The 17,171-nt window shown below is 45.3% G+C and overlaps 4 protein-coding genes and 1 long non-coding RNA gene across 5 annotated transcripts in view; 4 read left to right on the top strand and 1 right to left on the bottom strand.

Moving 5' to 3' along the window:
• Nucleotides 1-845: 845 nt before the first annotated feature.
• Nucleotides 846-1,988, top strand: LOC123257419. The gene is made up of 2 exons (XR_006507473.1): nucleotides 846-988; nucleotides 1,486-1,988. It is a non-coding gene; the product is annotated as an uncharacterized LOC123257419 (long non-coding RNA).
• Nucleotides 1,989-6,765: 4,777 nt separating this feature from the next.
• Nucleotides 6,766-9,585, top strand: LOC6497906. The gene is made up of 3 exons (XM_001961656.4): nucleotides 6,766-7,046; nucleotides 7,101-7,323; nucleotides 7,378-9,585. Exons 1-3 carry the CDS (start codon nucleotides 6,857-6,859, stop codon nucleotides 9,476-9,478), a joined length of 2,514 nt encoding a protein of 837 aa, XP_001961692.2. The 5' UTR covers nucleotides 6,766-6,856; the 3' UTR covers nucleotides 9,479-9,585.
• Nucleotides 9,586-9,708: 123 nt separating this feature from the next.
• On the top strand, nucleotides 9,709-12,628 carry LOC26513858 (cilia- and flagella-associated protein 91). Its single transcript, XM_014906781.3, has 3 exons — nucleotides 9,709-10,069; nucleotides 10,133-10,370; nucleotides 10,423-12,628. The coding sequence occupies exons 1-3, from the start codon at nucleotides 9,802-9,804 to the stop codon at nucleotides 12,530-12,532; spliced, it is 2,616 nt and encodes an 871-aa protein (XP_014762267.1). The 5' UTR covers nucleotides 9,709-9,801; the 3' UTR covers nucleotides 12,533-12,628.
• Nucleotides 12,629-12,634: 6 nt separating this feature from the next.
• On the top strand, nucleotides 12,635-16,203 carry LOC6497907. The gene is made up of 3 exons (XM_001961657.3): nucleotides 12,635-13,188; nucleotides 13,252-13,489; nucleotides 13,542-16,203. Exons 1-3 carry the CDS (start codon nucleotides 12,921-12,923, stop codon nucleotides 16,066-16,068), a joined length of 3,033 nt encoding a protein of 1,010 aa, XP_001961693.2. The 5' UTR covers nucleotides 12,635-12,920; the 3' UTR covers nucleotides 16,069-16,203.
• Nucleotides 16,204-16,320: 117 nt separating this feature from the next.
• Nucleotides 16,321-17,171, bottom strand: part of LOC6497620 (dynein axonemal heavy chain 7) — a 31,539-nt gene continuing 30,688 nt past the window's right edge. Inside the window, exons 22-23 of the mRNA XM_001961658.3 lie at nucleotides 17,016-17,167; nucleotides 16,321-16,963 (exon numbers count right to left, since the gene is read on the bottom strand). Coding sequence (XP_001961694.2) covers nucleotides 16,457-16,963; nucleotides 17,016-17,167 — 659 coding nt within the window. The 3' untranslated portion in view covers nucleotides 16,321-16,456. The remainder of the gene's footprint in view (nucleotides 16,964-17,015; nucleotides 17,168-17,171) is intronic.

Here is a 17,171-nt window from a genome sequence, read left to right as displayed (position 1 = left end):
CAGGATGTCCTTGGAATGTGTACAAAGATTTGGATAATCTTGAGCAAATTTAATATTCCGGCACGGGCTCGTGATAAATGAGCAAACATTTAATGGGCTCTCGCACAGATTTCAATTAAATAAATGCCTGGACTATTTAGGTGTTCAATCCGCTTTTATAGACGGCATTAGCTCCGGCCCAGCCCTAGCAAGCTCTTCTGCTTATTAAGAAATATCCTTGCGGGGGCAGAAGGACCTTCCGCACCAGCCTGCGGCGCCAGTGTGCAATGTTTTTCCTCATTTTCATATTGCTCTTTGCCGGCTCATCATAATATGGCCCCGACCACGGCACGTCCCCGGCTCCTGCCCGGAGCCAAACAGGAGCAGCACCCAGGACCTGTAGTAAAACAGGAGCGCAACACTGGCCCCAGAGGCCATTCTTCAGTGTCAAATCCAACACCCCCTTCCAAGCCCCTCCCCGCTACTTAGAGGCATACACTTTTAATGCGTGTCGCTCACATTTTATGAGCTGTCACAAAGCAAAGGCAGCCAGGAGAAACTGAGGCAAAAAAAAGGAAATATTACGAAGGAAGTGCGCACTCACGCAGCTGTGACCAGCATGGCAAATAAATGAAAATGAAAAAAGTTCCGCAAATAAACAAAAAGGGCAACATGCTCGAAAAATGTAGGTGGAAAAGTTATGCACTTACTCTTCCTCCCTCAGCCAGGGAGGTTCACAGGATACCATCACCTCACTGGTAGCCCTCTATGGTATATATAGTCCACAACCCACATTCCAACATGGCCAACTGCGACTCTTATTTAATTAAATGTCAAATGCTGGCCGACAGTCAGTTTGATTTGAACAGCATTTGGCGGCCAGGGGACATATTTGATTTATTCCATTTATTCGTTTGTCTATCGCCATTAGACACGGGCAGAGTTGAAAATTTCCTCTTAATTCGATTTCGTTATAGCGATGGATATAATGTCCGTGACGGGCTTAAAGGTAAATATTTAAAATGGCTTAATAATGGTTCGTGAATGTGGTTTAAGTTCCCCCTTCTCATTTCCTCACCCATTTTCCGAGAAATGGAAGTAACACAATATTTTGAGGCTGCAGGCGAATGCATTTGCAAAGCCTTTGTTACTCATACGCACTGTTGCCAGAGATACCGCATTCGCTTCCTATGAACTAGGGCTTTGGTCAGGAACAGATTCAATTACAAAGTAATTAGTTTTAATGCCCTGAAGCCATTTTCCGAAATCTGAAAAATTGCAGAGCAGGTTCGATTTCCATTTCATATTCATATCCATGCCTGCTCTGGCAGAACCTGGTTTCGATGAAATTTTACGCAATTTCCATTGAAACCCATTGAAACTCTTTGAAACGCATTTTCCACTCGGCCGGACACCAAACATCCTTTGTAATTTTCCAATTTCAACTTTTTGTCATTCGATAGCTGTCACATTTTCCGTAAAAGTAATTTTCGTGCTCATTTTCAGATGCTACTTGCAGAAACATTACCATCAACGTCAACAGATGCCAAATAAAATGTTTGAAATACTGCTGCTAATATGTGAGTACATTTAATTAACCGCATTTGACAAAGGACATTCAGCCAACATCAAAGACATGTCATGGCTGTGGCTGGGGCAGGGCACATCTCCCCACTTACAGTCCTAATTAAACAGGACTCGACATGCGGCAAATTATCAATAATGTACAGAACCTTGTGCTTGCTCCTGTCGCTCCTGTTGGCTTTTCGCTTGATTAACCGAAAGCTGTGCAGCAAATGTTGCTTTAATTAACACTAAGTACTAAGCACTATTGGACTCGAATCAATTCTATAGTTTACCCTGCCAGTCGCTAATTAGTATAATGTACTTGATTTTTCAAAAGTTACTTTCTCGACAGAGTCTTCTTGGCCCTGTTCAGGACACAAATCAACTTGTATCCCATTTAATTTTAGAGTAAATAAAACTTTTTGGATTCATGAAACTGAAAATCGGCCTTAATTGCATTGTATTTGTATAACAGCTTTTGGCCACAATTCGGCAAGGGAGACCACAACAAGTTGTTGCTTAGCCCTGCGGTGGACTAAACAATTTTCCAAACTAATGCCCCGTCGGGAGCAGCTCATATGTCGGAAAATGGGCTGGGGATGACGGTGGAAAGCGGCATAGGAAAAGCAAGGAGCGAAACGAAATCAAACGAAGCACAAAGAAAAAATAACCAAAATCCCAAAAATCCCTTGATTTATTTCTATATATGTACTGATGCTGAAGAAATATTCTGGTAAATGGAGCAAGTGAAAAGTTCTTTCCGCCCTCGCCCCAGCCCCAGCAAAAAAATGGCCGAAATTGCAACAACAACAGGGAATACTTTAGGATGTTCCCTGAGGAACTAAATTGTGCCACTGGCGGTTTGTTTGCTTCCTTTCAACTCCACGTACACGGCTCCTGCTCCTGCTTGAGATGCTTTTGGAAAAGGCCTCCTCTGCCAAAGGCGCTCAAGGATATGTGCGGCAAAGGAGCGACCATGCAAAGTGAAGCTAAACGAAAGTGCCTCAATTTAAGTTGTAAGCTGATTTGCTAGAGCGTAATATGGCTGCCACACCACCCACACAACCACAAGATCCCATATATGTACACATACGCATACGTAGGTGTGTATATCCGGATCCGGATATGTATCCGCCCATATGTGTGGAGGGGCGCCGCTTTTTCTGCCTCCGTCCATTGAAGCGGAAAAACTTTCTGCCCGGAGAAGCAACACAAAATGCTTAAAATTAAGGCAAAACTTTGCCATGGATTCCCTTTTCTGCTGGAAGCCATTAGCGAGGGTCTCATACATTTCTAATGAACCTGGCTGAGTTTCCAAAATAAAGGGAATATGTTATTTTTCAGGCTTTTTTTCTTAAAGCTAACTAGGAAGGTAGTCTAACAAGATTTGAAGGGAATTAAAATACGGTTTAGTGTTCTACTTTCGGTTTAATAATACTTCATTCAATATCTATGGAACCTCTTTTTTGCAGAGTACTTCTTATTCTCCCATGAATGGACCTGTTTTCTAGGAAACTCCCTTTGAATGGAATGGCTCCTCCATCATAAATCCGGACAGACTTCTTCTATTTCGCATAGACACCAAACCGAATAAACGGAGTGAAGGCTTCTTGTCTTTGGGCTGGATGTTTTGGTCTGATTTTGACACAAATCCCTTTGGTGCTAAAGCAATTTATGCGGCTTCCAGCCATTCGGGATCCAGGATCCAGGATCTGTGTTCCGGGAATGGGATGTATCCACAAACTACACTCTCCGGCAGTCTCCGGCAAAGGAGCAAAAAAAACACACAGCCAAACTGAAGATGTGCGAGAATAGTTTTCCCTGTTCCGTATCCCAAGAGGATGTCAGGACGAAGGATGAAGGACGAAGGAGGAACCCACATGCACTTGGCTGGGCTTTGGTTATGGCTGGTTGGTTATGGCTAGATTGGCGCTGCATAAGTGCAATTTTATGTTTTGGCCCGAAAGTTGCCTTCGAAGCGAAGTAGTTGATAAATGGCTAACCGACGACGATGGCCGCCCCCCAAAATCCATGGAAATCACCGAAACCCAATCCCTTTCGAAGCCTTCCAAACCAAAACAATTCAAAGCAGCAGGACGAACGGAAAAAAATGCAAATTTCCGAGCATAAATCTAAAAATTTTCATATTCACATACAAATACATGTATGGATGTAGGGTGCATATAGTATAAATAAATATGGTCGCTGTTTTTTATGTTTGTCCCAAATCGAGAATAACAAGCCACGAAGGGCTGGGCGAAACCACATGCCACGCCTACCTAACAGGCCGCCCACCTTTGCGAGTGCTACATGGCCGCAGATAAACCCTCCGAAAGTAATGCCAAAACATTTCGTGTCATAAATTTTACGACATAAGCGCGAAAGGCAAAACCACACACAAAGCCAACCCCCCAAAAAAACAGAAAAAAATGGGAATAGAAAGTGACAATTTTACTGGGTCGAATATTTGATGCTCTCTAAAAATAAATAACTTTCTTAAGAGAATAAAAACTTAATAAAATGTAAAGCTTTCCATCTACACATACTTTCTATCGATTAATTCCAGGAAGATATTTATGTAATTTAAATGTATTACTTGTATTAAAAACATAGTTAGCTTTAGTAAATATTTATCAACCTCTTTTTAGAGGCTTACCCTATTATTTCACAGCACGTTTATATGTTGAAGCCATGCCCATTACAATAAATATTGATTTACAATTTTTTGCGCTTAGAACATTTATTTGGCTCGAATCAGAGGCGTAGCCTAAGAATTCATTAACTATAAAATGTATAAAAAATAAAACAATAAAAAATCCCACAATTTTCATTGGATTTAAGAATTTTATGCCTGAATTAATTTGATTAAAAACAAAATTATTTTCAACTTCCTTTGTTCCGCCTCTGATTAGAGGCATATCTGATAAGCTCTCTTCCAGAAGAACAATGATTTAGCCTTTCCGAACGGGAGTGCGTCGTGGAGCTATAAATTAATTCAAGTGCCTGAAAATATTTTTGATAACATAAAATCAAGCCAAGCGAATCCAAAGATCCCTTTCTTGTTGTTATTTCGGCGAGGCCTGAAAATTTAAACGGCCAGGCCATTAAACGAAACGAGTTGGATGTGGTTTAATGGCTTCATTTTTCAGGGGTAGAGATGGAGGGTGCAGCATCAGCCCTCTCCCTTTTAGCCAACATTTCCCAATATTTCGGCCGCACTTTAGCCAATTCTATTTGTCTTCTGCTCGAAGATTTAATTAAAAAAGTCGAAAGCATGCAAAACGAACTTTGTTGGCGGGCAACCAAGGGAAGGTGAAATGCGGCTGGCATTAGCCAGAACTTTCCGGCAAGAGGTCCTGCCACGACCCGAACGACCGACCACAAAGGATGCGCCCAAAGGAAGCCCGGCAACTTGGCAAACTTCTCCGGAGCACAGAGCAAAGCGGAGCCGAGTATCTCGTTATCATCGCCCATCATCAGCGTCAGATACAATAATAACAGGACCTCCAACAACAAAGGACTAGATGCCAGCCACTCGTCTTCGATTCCTTCGTTAGCAATACTTTTAAAGTAAATTGCGGCAGACCCTGGGGTGGGGGGGTTTGCTGGGTGTTTGGGTACTTGGGTAATGGGATGTCCTGGAGACGGGTCCATGGAAAGTGCTCCCTGCACACGTTACGGCACTTTGCCCTCGCTCCATGCTTCGCTTGGTTTTGATTTTTCACTGCTCGCTCCTCCTCATGGTGATGTGATGGTGGCCCCCAGTTTTCTCCAACCTCCTGCTTCCTGCCCGGGCTGGGAAAATTAATTGCATGCAAATATTGACAGAGTAAAAGTAAATATAATTTCATTGTTTACTCATAAATACGCATTATTTGGAAAATGAAAATAGAAAAGACCCAGCATCTCCACCCACACCTTCGAAAAATAACATTAAAACGAGGCAACACAAAGAAATAACTAATTACAATTAGCTCATGGTTTCGGGAACGGTTGAAAAATACAAAATTTAAAATATCCCAATAATGTGTTTAATTAAAACATATTTAAAGACTGTTCTTTGAAGAGGAGTGTTCTTTGAAAACAGTATAGTACAGTATAAAAAAGGGTAGAAATCAAAATAAACTAGTTTCAGAAATCTGCTTTCCATCTGTCCGCTCAGTGTAAAAATATAATTTTAAAAGGCTTTTCCTGGTATTCTGTGCTCTTGTGGAAAAGATATTGGCATTGGCCCTCTAATCGGTTTAAATATTCGGCGAAAACTCTGACGGCTAATTGGCATCATTATTTTTGATGGGGTCACGCAGGCATCCTGCAGGCTCCTGAAATCGTTCCGAAAACCTTTTCGCCAGGAACCGAATCCCGGTCTGATAAATGGGAAAATGCTTAGCAAAGGTAATTAATAGGCAAGTGCAGGAGGGGGCTTTCAGCCTTTCAGTGTTTGAGGCTTTGAGGCTATAATTAATGGGCCTGCTAAGCACGAACATGAGTCCTCAATTGCAGCTTCGAGAAGAGTTGTTCTCCGAGTTGATAAAAATTGATGCCAATTAAAAGTTGGCAATCTGTGAAGCTGTCAAAATGGGTCAAGTTTTTAGGACCAGGTCCCTATCCGAAAAAAAATCGCCTGCTCGGCATGGCTTTGGAACAAGTGCCGCATTAAATTGCCCACCGAAGACTCTCTCAAATGCTTAAAACCCCCGGGCTAGCTCCCTTCTGGAAAACAACAATTTACGGCTCCCAACTTGCTCGAGTGTTGTGCTTAATCGTCAAAAACACTTCTTATCGAAAAGCATTTCCTACCCTCGGGGAAACTTTGCTCATAAATTATTACACAAAATTAGTTGCAGAAGGGATGGTGGGGGTGAAGCTGGAACATCTTCTGTGACTTAAAAAATTTAAAGCCCCTGAAGAAAATGAAATATGGGCGAGTAGAGACAAAAAGCTAAATAATCACAGACATGTCGGATAATAAATGATTAACGTCCTGGCAGGCGGGTTGGGTGAAACCTGTAAAGTCTTCCGCCTCATCCAAGTCCCTGATTGCTCTGGGATTGTTGCGCAAATGTTGACCGTTTCAATGCCCCAAATTGATATTGATGAGCCGAGCCCATTAGGATTTAGATCTCTGCCTGGAAAAGGGAAATTTTAATCATAATTGAGACAAAATAATATCCAATAAGCACACTCTTTCGCCCACAGTCATTATTCAAAATATTGAAAATATTTTAGTTTGAATCAAGCAGGCAGCATTGAACACTCCTCCCAAACAGAATTCAACCAAAAATTCGGACAATAATCACTGGAGACAAAAATGCGGAACCGCAAACAAAAAATGTCCAATTCCGTGCAGGAGGAGCGCAAGGAGCGGATTATGCGATTCATCGAGGAGAACCGAATAAAAGAATCGCGTTTGAATGACAAGAGTCGAGCTTCGAAAAAGGATGCAGAACTGGCATCATGTCTGATCTCAACGCCTACAATGGACCTGCGTTTAACAGGAGGTAAGTCTGGGCCAAGAACCTGTGCTCCACCATGCTAAATATATCCACTTCCAGGCACAATCAAGCCAGCTGGAAAGATTCCGCGCACAGATAGTGAATGTCGGTTCCACGCCCCTGGACAGAGTTTCCTTCAGAAAAGAAGCTCCAATGTAGCGATAAGTGTTCTGGAGCTGGTCAACCCCCAACCACTAAAACAGCTGAAGAACAAGTGCGACTTCTTTCCCAAATATGAATATCCTCATCCGAACAAAGATCAGACCACGCAGACGCTTTACAGGTAGGGCGGCAAGTCTATTGAGAAACATAATATAACGGTTGCTTTCCATTCAAGGGAATCCTCGGCGCAAACCCTGCCCTACCTTCCGGAGGCCTTTGAGACCGAAGATTTGGACCAAGCCCTGGAGCTCTTCACTCTGCCCTCAATACTGCCGGGAGACGGGCCTCCGGGAGCCTACGAGGTAGACGTCTTCGAGCGGGCCAACAAGCGCCGCGCTCTTCTGATGGCCATGAGAAGCAATATAAAGTTACGGCAGGCAGATGCCCGGAAATTGGAGTTCCAGAAGTACAAGAACCTGCTAGAGGCCTTCGAGTGGTCAGAGTGGATACAACGGGAGGAGTACATCCAGGAGTGTCAGATGCTGCGACTGGAAATCGTGATCAAGATGTTCGACAAACGGGAGAAGGAGATGCATGCCGCCTCCAAGAGGCGAATCGAGCAGGCCTGTGAGCGCATCGAGAAACGGCGCCAGGCGGACCTCCGTAAGAACGAGATCGAGTACCAGCGCGGCATGCGACGGATAACCATGCAACTTACCAAAACCTCCCGGAAGTGGGAGAAACCTGAAACACTGCACGCCTTGGGATCGCGCTGCTCCGAGTTCTACGCACCGATCCGCCGGTACGGCGTGGACCCCGTCCGTCGAAACTTCGAGCCGAACGCTGGGCGTCGAGCCTTTGACATGCGGATCGATCAGCTGGAGAAGCAGGTGAACATGAACCAACTAAAGTGCCCCTTCAGGAAGCTGCACGACTGGGCCCAGCCTAAGCAGCTGACCCGCGAATATGAAAGGAATTTCTGCACGGACGCCAACCTACAGAGCCTCTATGTGTTCCTAAAGACCCTGAGGAAACACGGAGATCTCCGCATCGATGCGCCCCAGTGCCTGAAAGAAAAAGTTGATTGGGCAAAGTTCGCAGATAACCGCGGAGATTCAACAGTTTCTTACGATCACCCCCCACCATTCTTCTACGGTAGAGGAACGCTAAAGCCGTGGGATCCACGCCCTTCACACAAACCTAAAATACCGATTTCAAATTTTGATAAGAATATAGAACGAGAAATCCAAAATGTCAACATGGAGATCTTGGTCGGCGCCCACGAGGGCAAAATGATCGGCAACCTAATGGAGTTTCTCTTTGAGGAATCGAATCGGATGGAGGAGCAGAGACGCCTCCACGCCTTCGCCATCCTGTCCCAGAAAAAGCGTTGGCGCCGCGAGGCCATCGAATCAGGATATAGACAAAAAGAAAATGACTTGCGGATGCTGTATGAGGAGATGTTCCAGCAAAGCATTTATGTAAACCACGAGGTCACCGATCTCTTCATCAAAGACATCCTCAGAAACGACGTGGCAGCGATTGCCGCCAACGAGACGTCGAAAACTGTGACTGAGATGGCCCGGCAAATCGACCGGGACATCGAGCGCTGGCTGGAGAGCTTTAAGCTCATCCAGAATCCTTTAACCTTTGTCCCGCTGCGGCTTATGCTCCGCGACATGGTATGCCCGGACTTGGATGCCGCTGTAGTTAAGCACGAAAACGCCATGGTGGCCCAGTACATTGTGGAGGAAGTGATCTTTGATAGGGTGTGGCAGGAGCTGGAGCCCTTCGACGTTGCCAGCACCTTGACTAGTGACCTCATCGATCGCCTTATCGACAACGACCTCTACCTATTTTCCACAGACAGTGAGAGCGATTCCGATCACAAGCCCTCCTGGTACGAGGCTCAGGCCATCATCAGGAAACTTATTCGTCACTCAGTGCCCGGAAAGCGCTGGAAAGAGGAGAACGAGCGGATTGTTCACGATATATATGACGATATGTTGGACGACATCTTTGTTCAGTTACTTTTACAATACCACCCCCCCAAACACGATTCCCAAGTACGGATCAACTGCCAAGAATATGAGGAATTCATCGAGGAGAAAACAGCTGAAAAGATTCCTATAAGAACTGACTTATCAACCAAACGAGTCAATCAGAGCCTTTTTGTAACAGACCTAATTAACGAAGGGGACGATGATAATATGGACGACGATCAGGACGATAAGACCGAATCCTTGTTAAGCGAAAAGGAAGACACAAATGAGGACGCAAATAATGCAAGCAGTCATACGGATCTGCAAGTCGGTTGGAAATGCGCAATCAACTAACAAAATGGGAAAAATTCAAATGCGGCAATAACGAAGGGATTTTGAATTTTACTAGATTATTATATATTTTTATTATTTGTATAAACAGACCAATAAACACATTTTTACACATAAATAAGAAAGATTTTCTGTTAATGGCTTATTGAATTATCTATCGACCTACCACTAATCAGGTCCCTGGTGGGAAGTCTAACTCAATATTTTTCAACCTAATAACCTAAATAAACTTAGTAGACACTTCACGTAACAACTAAAAGCAATAACTCACACGCAAGTCACTCACATTCTAAAAATCCACATACACAAACACTTTGCTTTTGAAAATGCCTCCATTAAAGGACAAACAGTCGCGGAAAGATCGGATTCTTCAGTTCATCCAGGAAAATCGTGAGTTGAAGCCCGTTGGTTTGACTTCGCCCAGGAAAGAGGATGACTCCAAGCAGAAGAAACGCGTCACATTCATCCAGGCAAAGAAGCCGAGATCCTCTGGCGGCCAATCATTGCCCAAAGTCAAAGAAAGAGATGTGCAGATTGGACTGGGTCTCACCTCATGTCTCATAACAAAGTCCTCGGATACAAGAGTATGCGGCGGTGGGTCCAGCATGGAAAAAAGATTTAACTTAATTAAAAATAACTATATTCACTAATTATCAGGTGAAAACAATCCTGCCGAACGCGATGTTGGAAAACTTCCTCGCACGGACAGCGAATGTCGGTTCCATTCGCCGGGGATGCACTTTCTCAGGGAACGAAATGAAAACTGTACTTCCCAAGTTCTCAAGTTAGTTCCTCCAAAACCGATCCGCAAAGAGCTGAAGAACAAATGCGACTTCTTTCCAAAGTTTTACGACAATAGTCCTTTCAAGGATCAGACCACACAAACGCTATATAGGTAAGTTTCTTTGATACCATTAATAGACAAAAAACTCATGCCCTTTTTATAGGGAGTCCTCTGCACAGACCTTGGCCTATTTGCCGGAGATACAAGAGGCTGAGAAGAGTCAAAAGCTTGAGCTGTTCTCTCTGTCTCAGGTGCTGCCGGGAGACAAGCCTCCAGGCCTTCAGGAGGTAGAGATCCTGGAACGATCCCGTCGTCGGTGGCTCTTCAGAGATGCTCTTAAACACAACTTTCAAAGCCTATTCAATGAGGCCAGGGAGTTTGAGATTAAAACCAAGTACAAGCCCATCCTAGAGGCCTTCGAATGGGAGCAGTGGATCGAGCGCGAGGAGTCCATTCAGGAGTGCCAGATGATGCGGCTGGAGATCGTGATCAAGATGTTCAACAAGCGGGAGAAGGAAATGCACGCCTCTTCCAATGCCCGAATTGAGCAGGCCTGTGAGCGGATTGAGAAGCGCCGTCAGGCAGGGCTGCGCAAGAACGAGATCGAGTACCAGCGTGGCATGCGGCGCATAACCATGCAGCTGGCCAAGACCTCCCGGAAGTGGGAGAAGCAGGACACGCTACTCGCCTTGGGATCGCCCTGCTCCGAGTTTTACGGACCCATGATACGCCATGGGGTGGACCCGTCTCGACGCAACTTCGCCCCCACCACCGGACACAAGGCATTCGATATGAGGATCGACGATCTGGAAAAGAAAGTCAATATGAAGAATATTCAGTGTCCATTTAGAAAGCTTAAGGATTGGTCGACGCCCAAGGAATACGTCAGGGAGTATGAGCAGAACTTCTGCAATGACGACAACCTCCAGAAGCTTTATGAGTCCTTGAAAACTCTGAGAACGCAACAAGACTTGGCAAGGGAAGCTCCTGAGTGCCTTAAGACGCGAATCCAACGAGAGGCCGTTCCATTTGACAGTGGTGATTCGTATGATAGCTTCCGTTTCACTGGGCAATACGACAGCAGAAAGGCTAAATCATTAACTCCATGGCATAAAAATGAAACAATGCCGAAGCCGCCCAAGTCGCCCTTTAAAAGGATTGATGATACGGACCAGGAGAAATTCGAGACCATCATCAAAACGTACGAAGGCAATTACATCGGTTGGATTATGCAATTTCTAGATGATGAAATGACACGACTCAAGGAGCAGCGTAAGCTGCACTTCTTTTCTATCCTAGCTCAGAAAGAGCGCTGGCGCCGCGAAGCCCAGGAGGCTGGCATCCGGCAGAAGGAGAACAACGTTCGATTGCTATACGAGGAGTTGTTCCAGAACTGCAACTCCCTCCACCAGGAGCTCTCCAATGCGTACATAAAAGGGATTTTATCAACGGATGTGAAACATATCGTTGGAAACCTAGCTGAGCAGAAAACTACTGAAGATGCGATGAAAATAGATGAGGATATCGAACGGTGGTTGGAGAGCTTTAAACTTATCCAGAATCCATTAACTTTTACCCCACTAAGACTTATGCTTCGCGACATGGTATCCCCGAACATGGATGCTGCTCTCATACACCACGAGAAGTTTCTGATTTCCCAATACATAGTGGAGGAGGTGATCTTCGACAATGTGTGGAAGCTCCTGGAGCCCTTCGACATAGCCACCACCTTGAGCAGCGACCTCATTGATCGCCTCATCGACAACGACCTGTACCTCTTCTCCACGGACAGCGAGAGCGATACCGACCACAAGCCGTCTTGGTACGAGGCCCGTGCCATCATTCGTAAGTTGATACGTCAGTCAGTGCCTGGAAAGCGCTGGAAAGAGGAAACTGAGCGGATTATTAACGGCATATACGAAGAAATGTTGGACAGCATCCTCGTTGAATTGATTCTTAAATGGCGGGACCCGGTCGCAGGGTTCGAGTATAATGTAGTCGAGTTCGAGTTTGAAGATAAGTTGCTTATTAAACCTCCACAAGTATTTGAAGATCCCACCGGAGTCCTAAGGAAGAGTGCTTCGGGAATCGATCTCTTGGCTCTTGGCGAGAACGAAACCATTCCTAATCCCGAGCTTGTTAATGTGGAAAGTGACCAGGTTGTCGGTGACGAACGTTTATTAAGTGTTTTTGATCTGTCAAAAGCTCGTAATGATGATGACAATGTAGAGTCCATGCTTAAAGATATCGGTTCGCGGTGTCAAATTAACTAATTCTTTAAAGGTATTTCGAATTTTGCTAGCAATAGTATGTCTTTTAATAATATCTTATATAATATGAAACAAAAAAATACGTTTATACACAAACAAATAAAGAGGATTTTCTTTATGGTGGAATGCACACAACCCCGGCCAAGCCCAAATCGATTAGGCCACCAAACACGGTCGACCCCCTAACAGCGGATCGGTTGCCAGGATATTCCGCAAACTGTTTACTGACTGACTGACTAACCCAATATTTTTCTTACTCACCCACCAAAGCTGGGGCGAACAGGTCAACCAAGTAATCTGTTTGTCTACCGACTGAGCAAAACGTCACATCATAACTCATACGCAAATACAACCAATTCATATGAACACTAGACAACAAATTTGACTTAAAATGCCTCCGGTTAAGGACAAACAGTCGCGGAGCGATCGAATCCTTCAGTTCATCCAGGAAAATCGTGAGTTGAAGCCCGTTGGTTTGACTTCGCCCAGGAAGGAGGATGAGTCCAAGCAGAAGAAACGCGTCACATTCATTCAGGCGAAGAAGCCGAGATCCTCTGGCGGCCAATCATTGCCCAAAGTCAAAGAAAGAGATGTGCAGATTGGACTGGGTCTCACCTCATGTCTCATAACAAAGTCCTCGGATACAAGAGTATGCGGCGGTGGGTCCAGCATGGAAAAAAGATTTAACTTAATTAAAAATAACTATATTCACTAATTATCAGGTGAAAACAATCCTGCCGAACGCGATGTTGGAAAACTTCCTCGCACGGACAGCGAATGTCGGTTCCATTCGCCGGGGATGCACTTTCTCAGGGAACGAAATGAAAACTGTACTTCCCAAGTTCTCAAGTTAGTTCCTCCAAAACCGATCCGCAAAGAGCTGAAGAACAAATGCGACTTCTTTCCAAAGTTTTACGACAATAGTCCTTTCAAGGATCAGACCACACAAACGCTATATAGGTAAGTTTCTTTGATACCATTAATAGACAAAAAACTCATGCCCTTTTTATAGGGAGTCCTCTGCACAGACCTTGGCCTATTTGCCGGAGATACAAGAGGCTGAGAAGAGTCAAAAGCTTGAGCTGTTCTCTCTGTCTCAGGTGCTGCCGGGAGACAAGCCTCCAGGCCTTCAGGAGGTAGAGATCCTGGAACGATCCCGTCGTCGGTGGCTCTTCAGAGATGCTCTTAAACACAACTTTCAAAGCCTATTCAATGAGGCCAGGGAGTTCGAGATTAAAACCAAGTACAAGCCCATCCTAGAGGCCTTCGAATGGGAGCAGTGGATCGAGCGCGAGGAGTCCATTCAGGAGTGCCAGATGATGCGGCTGGAGATCGTGATCAAGATGTTCAACAAGCGGGAGAAGGAAATGCACGCCTCTTCCAATGCCCGAATTGAGCAGGCCTGTGAGCGGATTGAGAAGCGCCGTCAGGCAGGGCTGCGCAAGAACGAGATCGAGTACCAGCGTGGCATGCGGCGCATAACCATGCAGCTGGCCAAGACCTCCCGGAAGTGGGAGAAGCAGGACACGCTACTCGCCTTGGGATCGCCCTGCTCCGAGTTTTACGGACCCATGATACGCCATGGGGTGGACCCGTCTCGACGCAACTTCGCTCCCACCACCGGACACAAGGCATTCGATATGAGGATCGACGATCTGGAAAAGAAAGTCAATATGAAGAATATTCAGTGTCCATTTAGAAAGCTTAAGGATTGGTCGACGCCCAAGGAATACGTCAGGGAGTATGAGCAGAACTTCTGCAATGACGACAACCTCCAGAAGCTTTATGAGTCCTTGAAAACTCTGAGAACGCAACAAGACTTGGCAAGGGAAGCTCCTGAGTGCCTTAAGACGCGAATCCAAAGAGAGGCCGCTCCATTTGACAGTGGTGATTCGTATGATAGCTTCCGTTTCACTGGGCAATACGACAGCAGAAAGACCAGACAGACCGTGTCACCGAGACATCAGAAAAATAAATCCATGCAGGATACGCGCCCGTTTCCCGTCACAGGAAAACTTGAGGGAAAGAGCCAGCTGGACTTTGAGGCCCTAATCAGAACCTACGAAGGCAATTATATTGGTTGGATTATGCAGTTTCTGGCTGACGAAATGACACGACTCAAGGAGCAGCGTAAGCTCCACTTCTTCTCTATCCTGGCTCAGAAGGAGCGCTGGCGCCGCGAAGCCCAGGAGGCTGGCATCCGGCAGAAGGAGAACAACGTTCGATTGCTATACGAGGAGTTGTTCCAGAACTGCAACTCCCTCCACCAGGAGCTTTCCAATGCGTACATCGAAAGGATTCTATCAACAGATGTGAAGAACATCGTGGAAAACCTAGCTGAGCAGGAAACTACTGAAGAAGCGATGAAAATAGATGAGGATATCGAACGGTGGCTGGAAAGCTTCAAGCTTATCCAGAATCCCTTGACTTTCGCCCCACTAAGACTTATGCTTCGCGACATGGTATCCCCGAACATGGATGCTGCTCTCATACACCACGAGAAGACTCTGATTTCACAATATATAGTGGAGGACGTGATCTTTGACAATGTGTGGAAGCTGCTGGAGCCCTTCGACATAGCCACCACCTTGACAAGCGACCTTATTGATCGGTTGATTGACAACGACCTCTACCTCTTTTCCTCAGACAGTGAAAGCGAAACCGGCCAACCAAAATCATGGGTCGAGGTCCATGCCATATTGCGGAAGCTCATACGGTATGCGGTTCCCGGAAAGAGGTGGAAAGAAGAAGACGAGGTGGTTGTGGAAGCCACCTATAAGGACCTATTCGACGAAATTTTTGACGCAATCATCTTCAAGGCCGAGAATGTCCCGCCATTGGGATCTAGCGAACTGCTGTCATTGTGCTCGGAGGACGATGTCTTCCGTTTCACCGACGAAACTGCTAAAAAGTCAAAAGGTCGGATTATAAATAAAGAAGTCGCTTCAGTCGATGCAACCGACGCCATTTGTGCGGCAGACTCGTTGGTTCTGCACGCTCAGTTGCTGAATCTCATAAAGAAGTACAATCAGGAAAAAATAACCGCGGAACTGAAAACTGACGAAATGGATAACGATGGTTCAGACGAAATCCATGACGACAAGTTGATCAGGGCACAAGTTCTATCACCAATTACACCAGAGAAGTTGTCATCGGACTCCGACATATTTAGCGTAACTAGCGTCACGGATATTCGCGAACAGGGCGACAATCTGACCATGCTGCGTTCCCATCATTCCCGTGCATTCTTTGGCGGACCGCCTCGTGAGAGTACCGTGACGCTTCATTTAGAAACCCAGGAACCTGAAGCGAATGAGGGAACAGGCGAGGGTTCCAATAGATCTTCCAGAAGACTTTCCAAAAGACCTTCTAGGAGATATTCCAGGAAAGAGTCTATTGTGAAAGAGGAAGTTGCATTTGGGGACGAAATTCTAGCCTTTTCCCCCACTATGTCCTTGGAAAATGAAGAGGATTCTGAAACACCTAATTCCTACTACACCTACGGAACCAAAGACTCGCAGCTCTTCAATTTTAGATAACTTAGATCATAGCCAACATTTATAATTTAATAGGTAACGGTTAACTTCGTTACTTTCATACGCATCATTTGGCACAGTTTCAATTTTAGACACTAGTAGTATGGCAAATAAAGAGCTAATGACAGGTTCCTGAAATACGTTTACCTTGCTTACTTATATTAATTTAAAAAAATCTCACTGTTCCTGGTTGAAAAAATAAAAATTTGTTAATTAAATTTGGTCGGACCTACCTTGGATGCCTGGTCTTATAAAGCTGAAAAGAATAGTCTGGCAATTGCACATATTTTTTATATTTATTTTTTCTATGTTGCTCAGACTTTACGTTTATTTTAGCCTCCAAAACATACTTAAGAAATATATACGTTCAAATCGAACAAACCAAAAACTTTTAGAAACTCAGCTGGCAGAGCAGCGCCGTTCCGCGAATGATCCAATGGGAGGTCGGGGTTTTGGGATTGCAAAGCAGCAACATGGCCACCACAAAGTTGGTGCTGTGGCCTGTGGTGGACAGGACTCCCCGCCGCTCTGCCGTCTTGTACAAGGGACAAAGGTAGTTGTGGCGATCGGGCAGGTCAACCCGCTTAAGCGGCTTTAACCAAATCAAAGGCATCGTATCGAACAGTTCTCTAGGCCGCGATTCGGCCAGATACTTGCCAACGCGATCCCACCGGGCGCCCTCCAGATATATTCCGTACACGAAGACGCCGTCTTCAGGCGCTTTAAGGCCCTGGATTTGGGTCTCTTCCAGCGACAGGACCTCGTAGTCGAAAGCTAGCAAATCTATGGATATTACGTATTTTCGGGCGTAGTTCTGCTGAGCGCCAGTCAAAAAGGCCTGGGTGAAGAAGAAGCCAGACAGCCAGAACGTCGAGGGAGCTCCATGATCAAACCAGTGCTGTTCGAATAGAAAATTTAATATTTCCCACAGGTACAAATCAATTACTCACCTGCAGGAAATCAAGGCGCCGAAGAAAATCGGTCACATAGCTACCCAGTGGCTTAAGACTTGGATAGGATTTTCCAGCCCACATTGCCGGTATTTTGGCTATCAAGACGGACTTGTAGACAGCTTCCACAGCGGCAGACATGACGACCAAGCCTGT

Source organism: Drosophila ananassae, chromosome 3R (genome assembly GCF_017639315.1).
Source record: "Drosophila ananassae strain 14024-0371.13 chromosome 3R, ASM1763931v2, whole genome shotgun sequence".
NCBI classification, from domain to species: domain Eukaryota; kingdom Metazoa; phylum Arthropoda; class Insecta; order Diptera; family Drosophilidae; genus Drosophila; species Drosophila ananassae.
This window is presented reverse-complemented; position numbering and strand designations above follow the sequence as displayed.

What these genes read in the sequence shown, in the direction of transcription:
- LOC6497906 (XM_001961656.4), top strand. Translation starts at nt 6,857, where the DNA reads ATGCGGAACCGCAAACAAAAAATGTCCAATTCCGTGCAGGAGGAGCGC. An exon ending in GGACCTGCGTTTAACAGGAG is followed by an intron (nt 7,047 to 7,100) that starts GTAAGTCTGGGC and finishes ATCCACTTCCAG; the next exon opens with GCACAATCAAGCCAGCTGGA. An exon ending in ACCACGCAGACGCTTTACAG is followed by an intron (nt 7,324 to 7,377) that starts GTAGGGCGGCAA and finishes TTTCCATTCAAG; the next exon opens with GGAATCCTCGGCGCAAACCC.
- LOC26513858 (XM_014906781.3), top strand. Translation starts at nt 9,802, where the DNA reads ATGCCTCCATTAAAGGACAAACAGTCGCGGAAAGATCGGATTCTTCAG. An exon ending in GGATACAAGAGTATGCGGCG is followed by an intron (nt 10,070 to 10,132) that starts GTGGGTCCAGCA and finishes ACTAATTATCAG; the next exon opens with GTGAAAACAATCCTGCCGAA. An exon ending in ACCACACAAACGCTATATAG is followed by an intron (nt 10,371 to 10,422) that starts GTAAGTTTCTTT and finishes CCCTTTTTATAG; the next exon opens with GGAGTCCTCTGCACAGACCT.
- LOC6497907 (XM_001961657.3), top strand. Translation starts at nt 12,921, where the DNA reads ATGCCTCCGGTTAAGGACAAACAGTCGCGGAGCGATCGAATCCTTCAG. An exon ending in GGATACAAGAGTATGCGGCG is followed by an intron (nt 13,189 to 13,251) that starts GTGGGTCCAGCA and finishes ACTAATTATCAG; the next exon opens with GTGAAAACAATCCTGCCGAA. An exon ending in ACCACACAAACGCTATATAG is followed by an intron (nt 13,490 to 13,541) that starts GTAAGTTTCTTT and finishes CCCTTTTTATAG; the next exon opens with GGAGTCCTCTGCACAGACCT.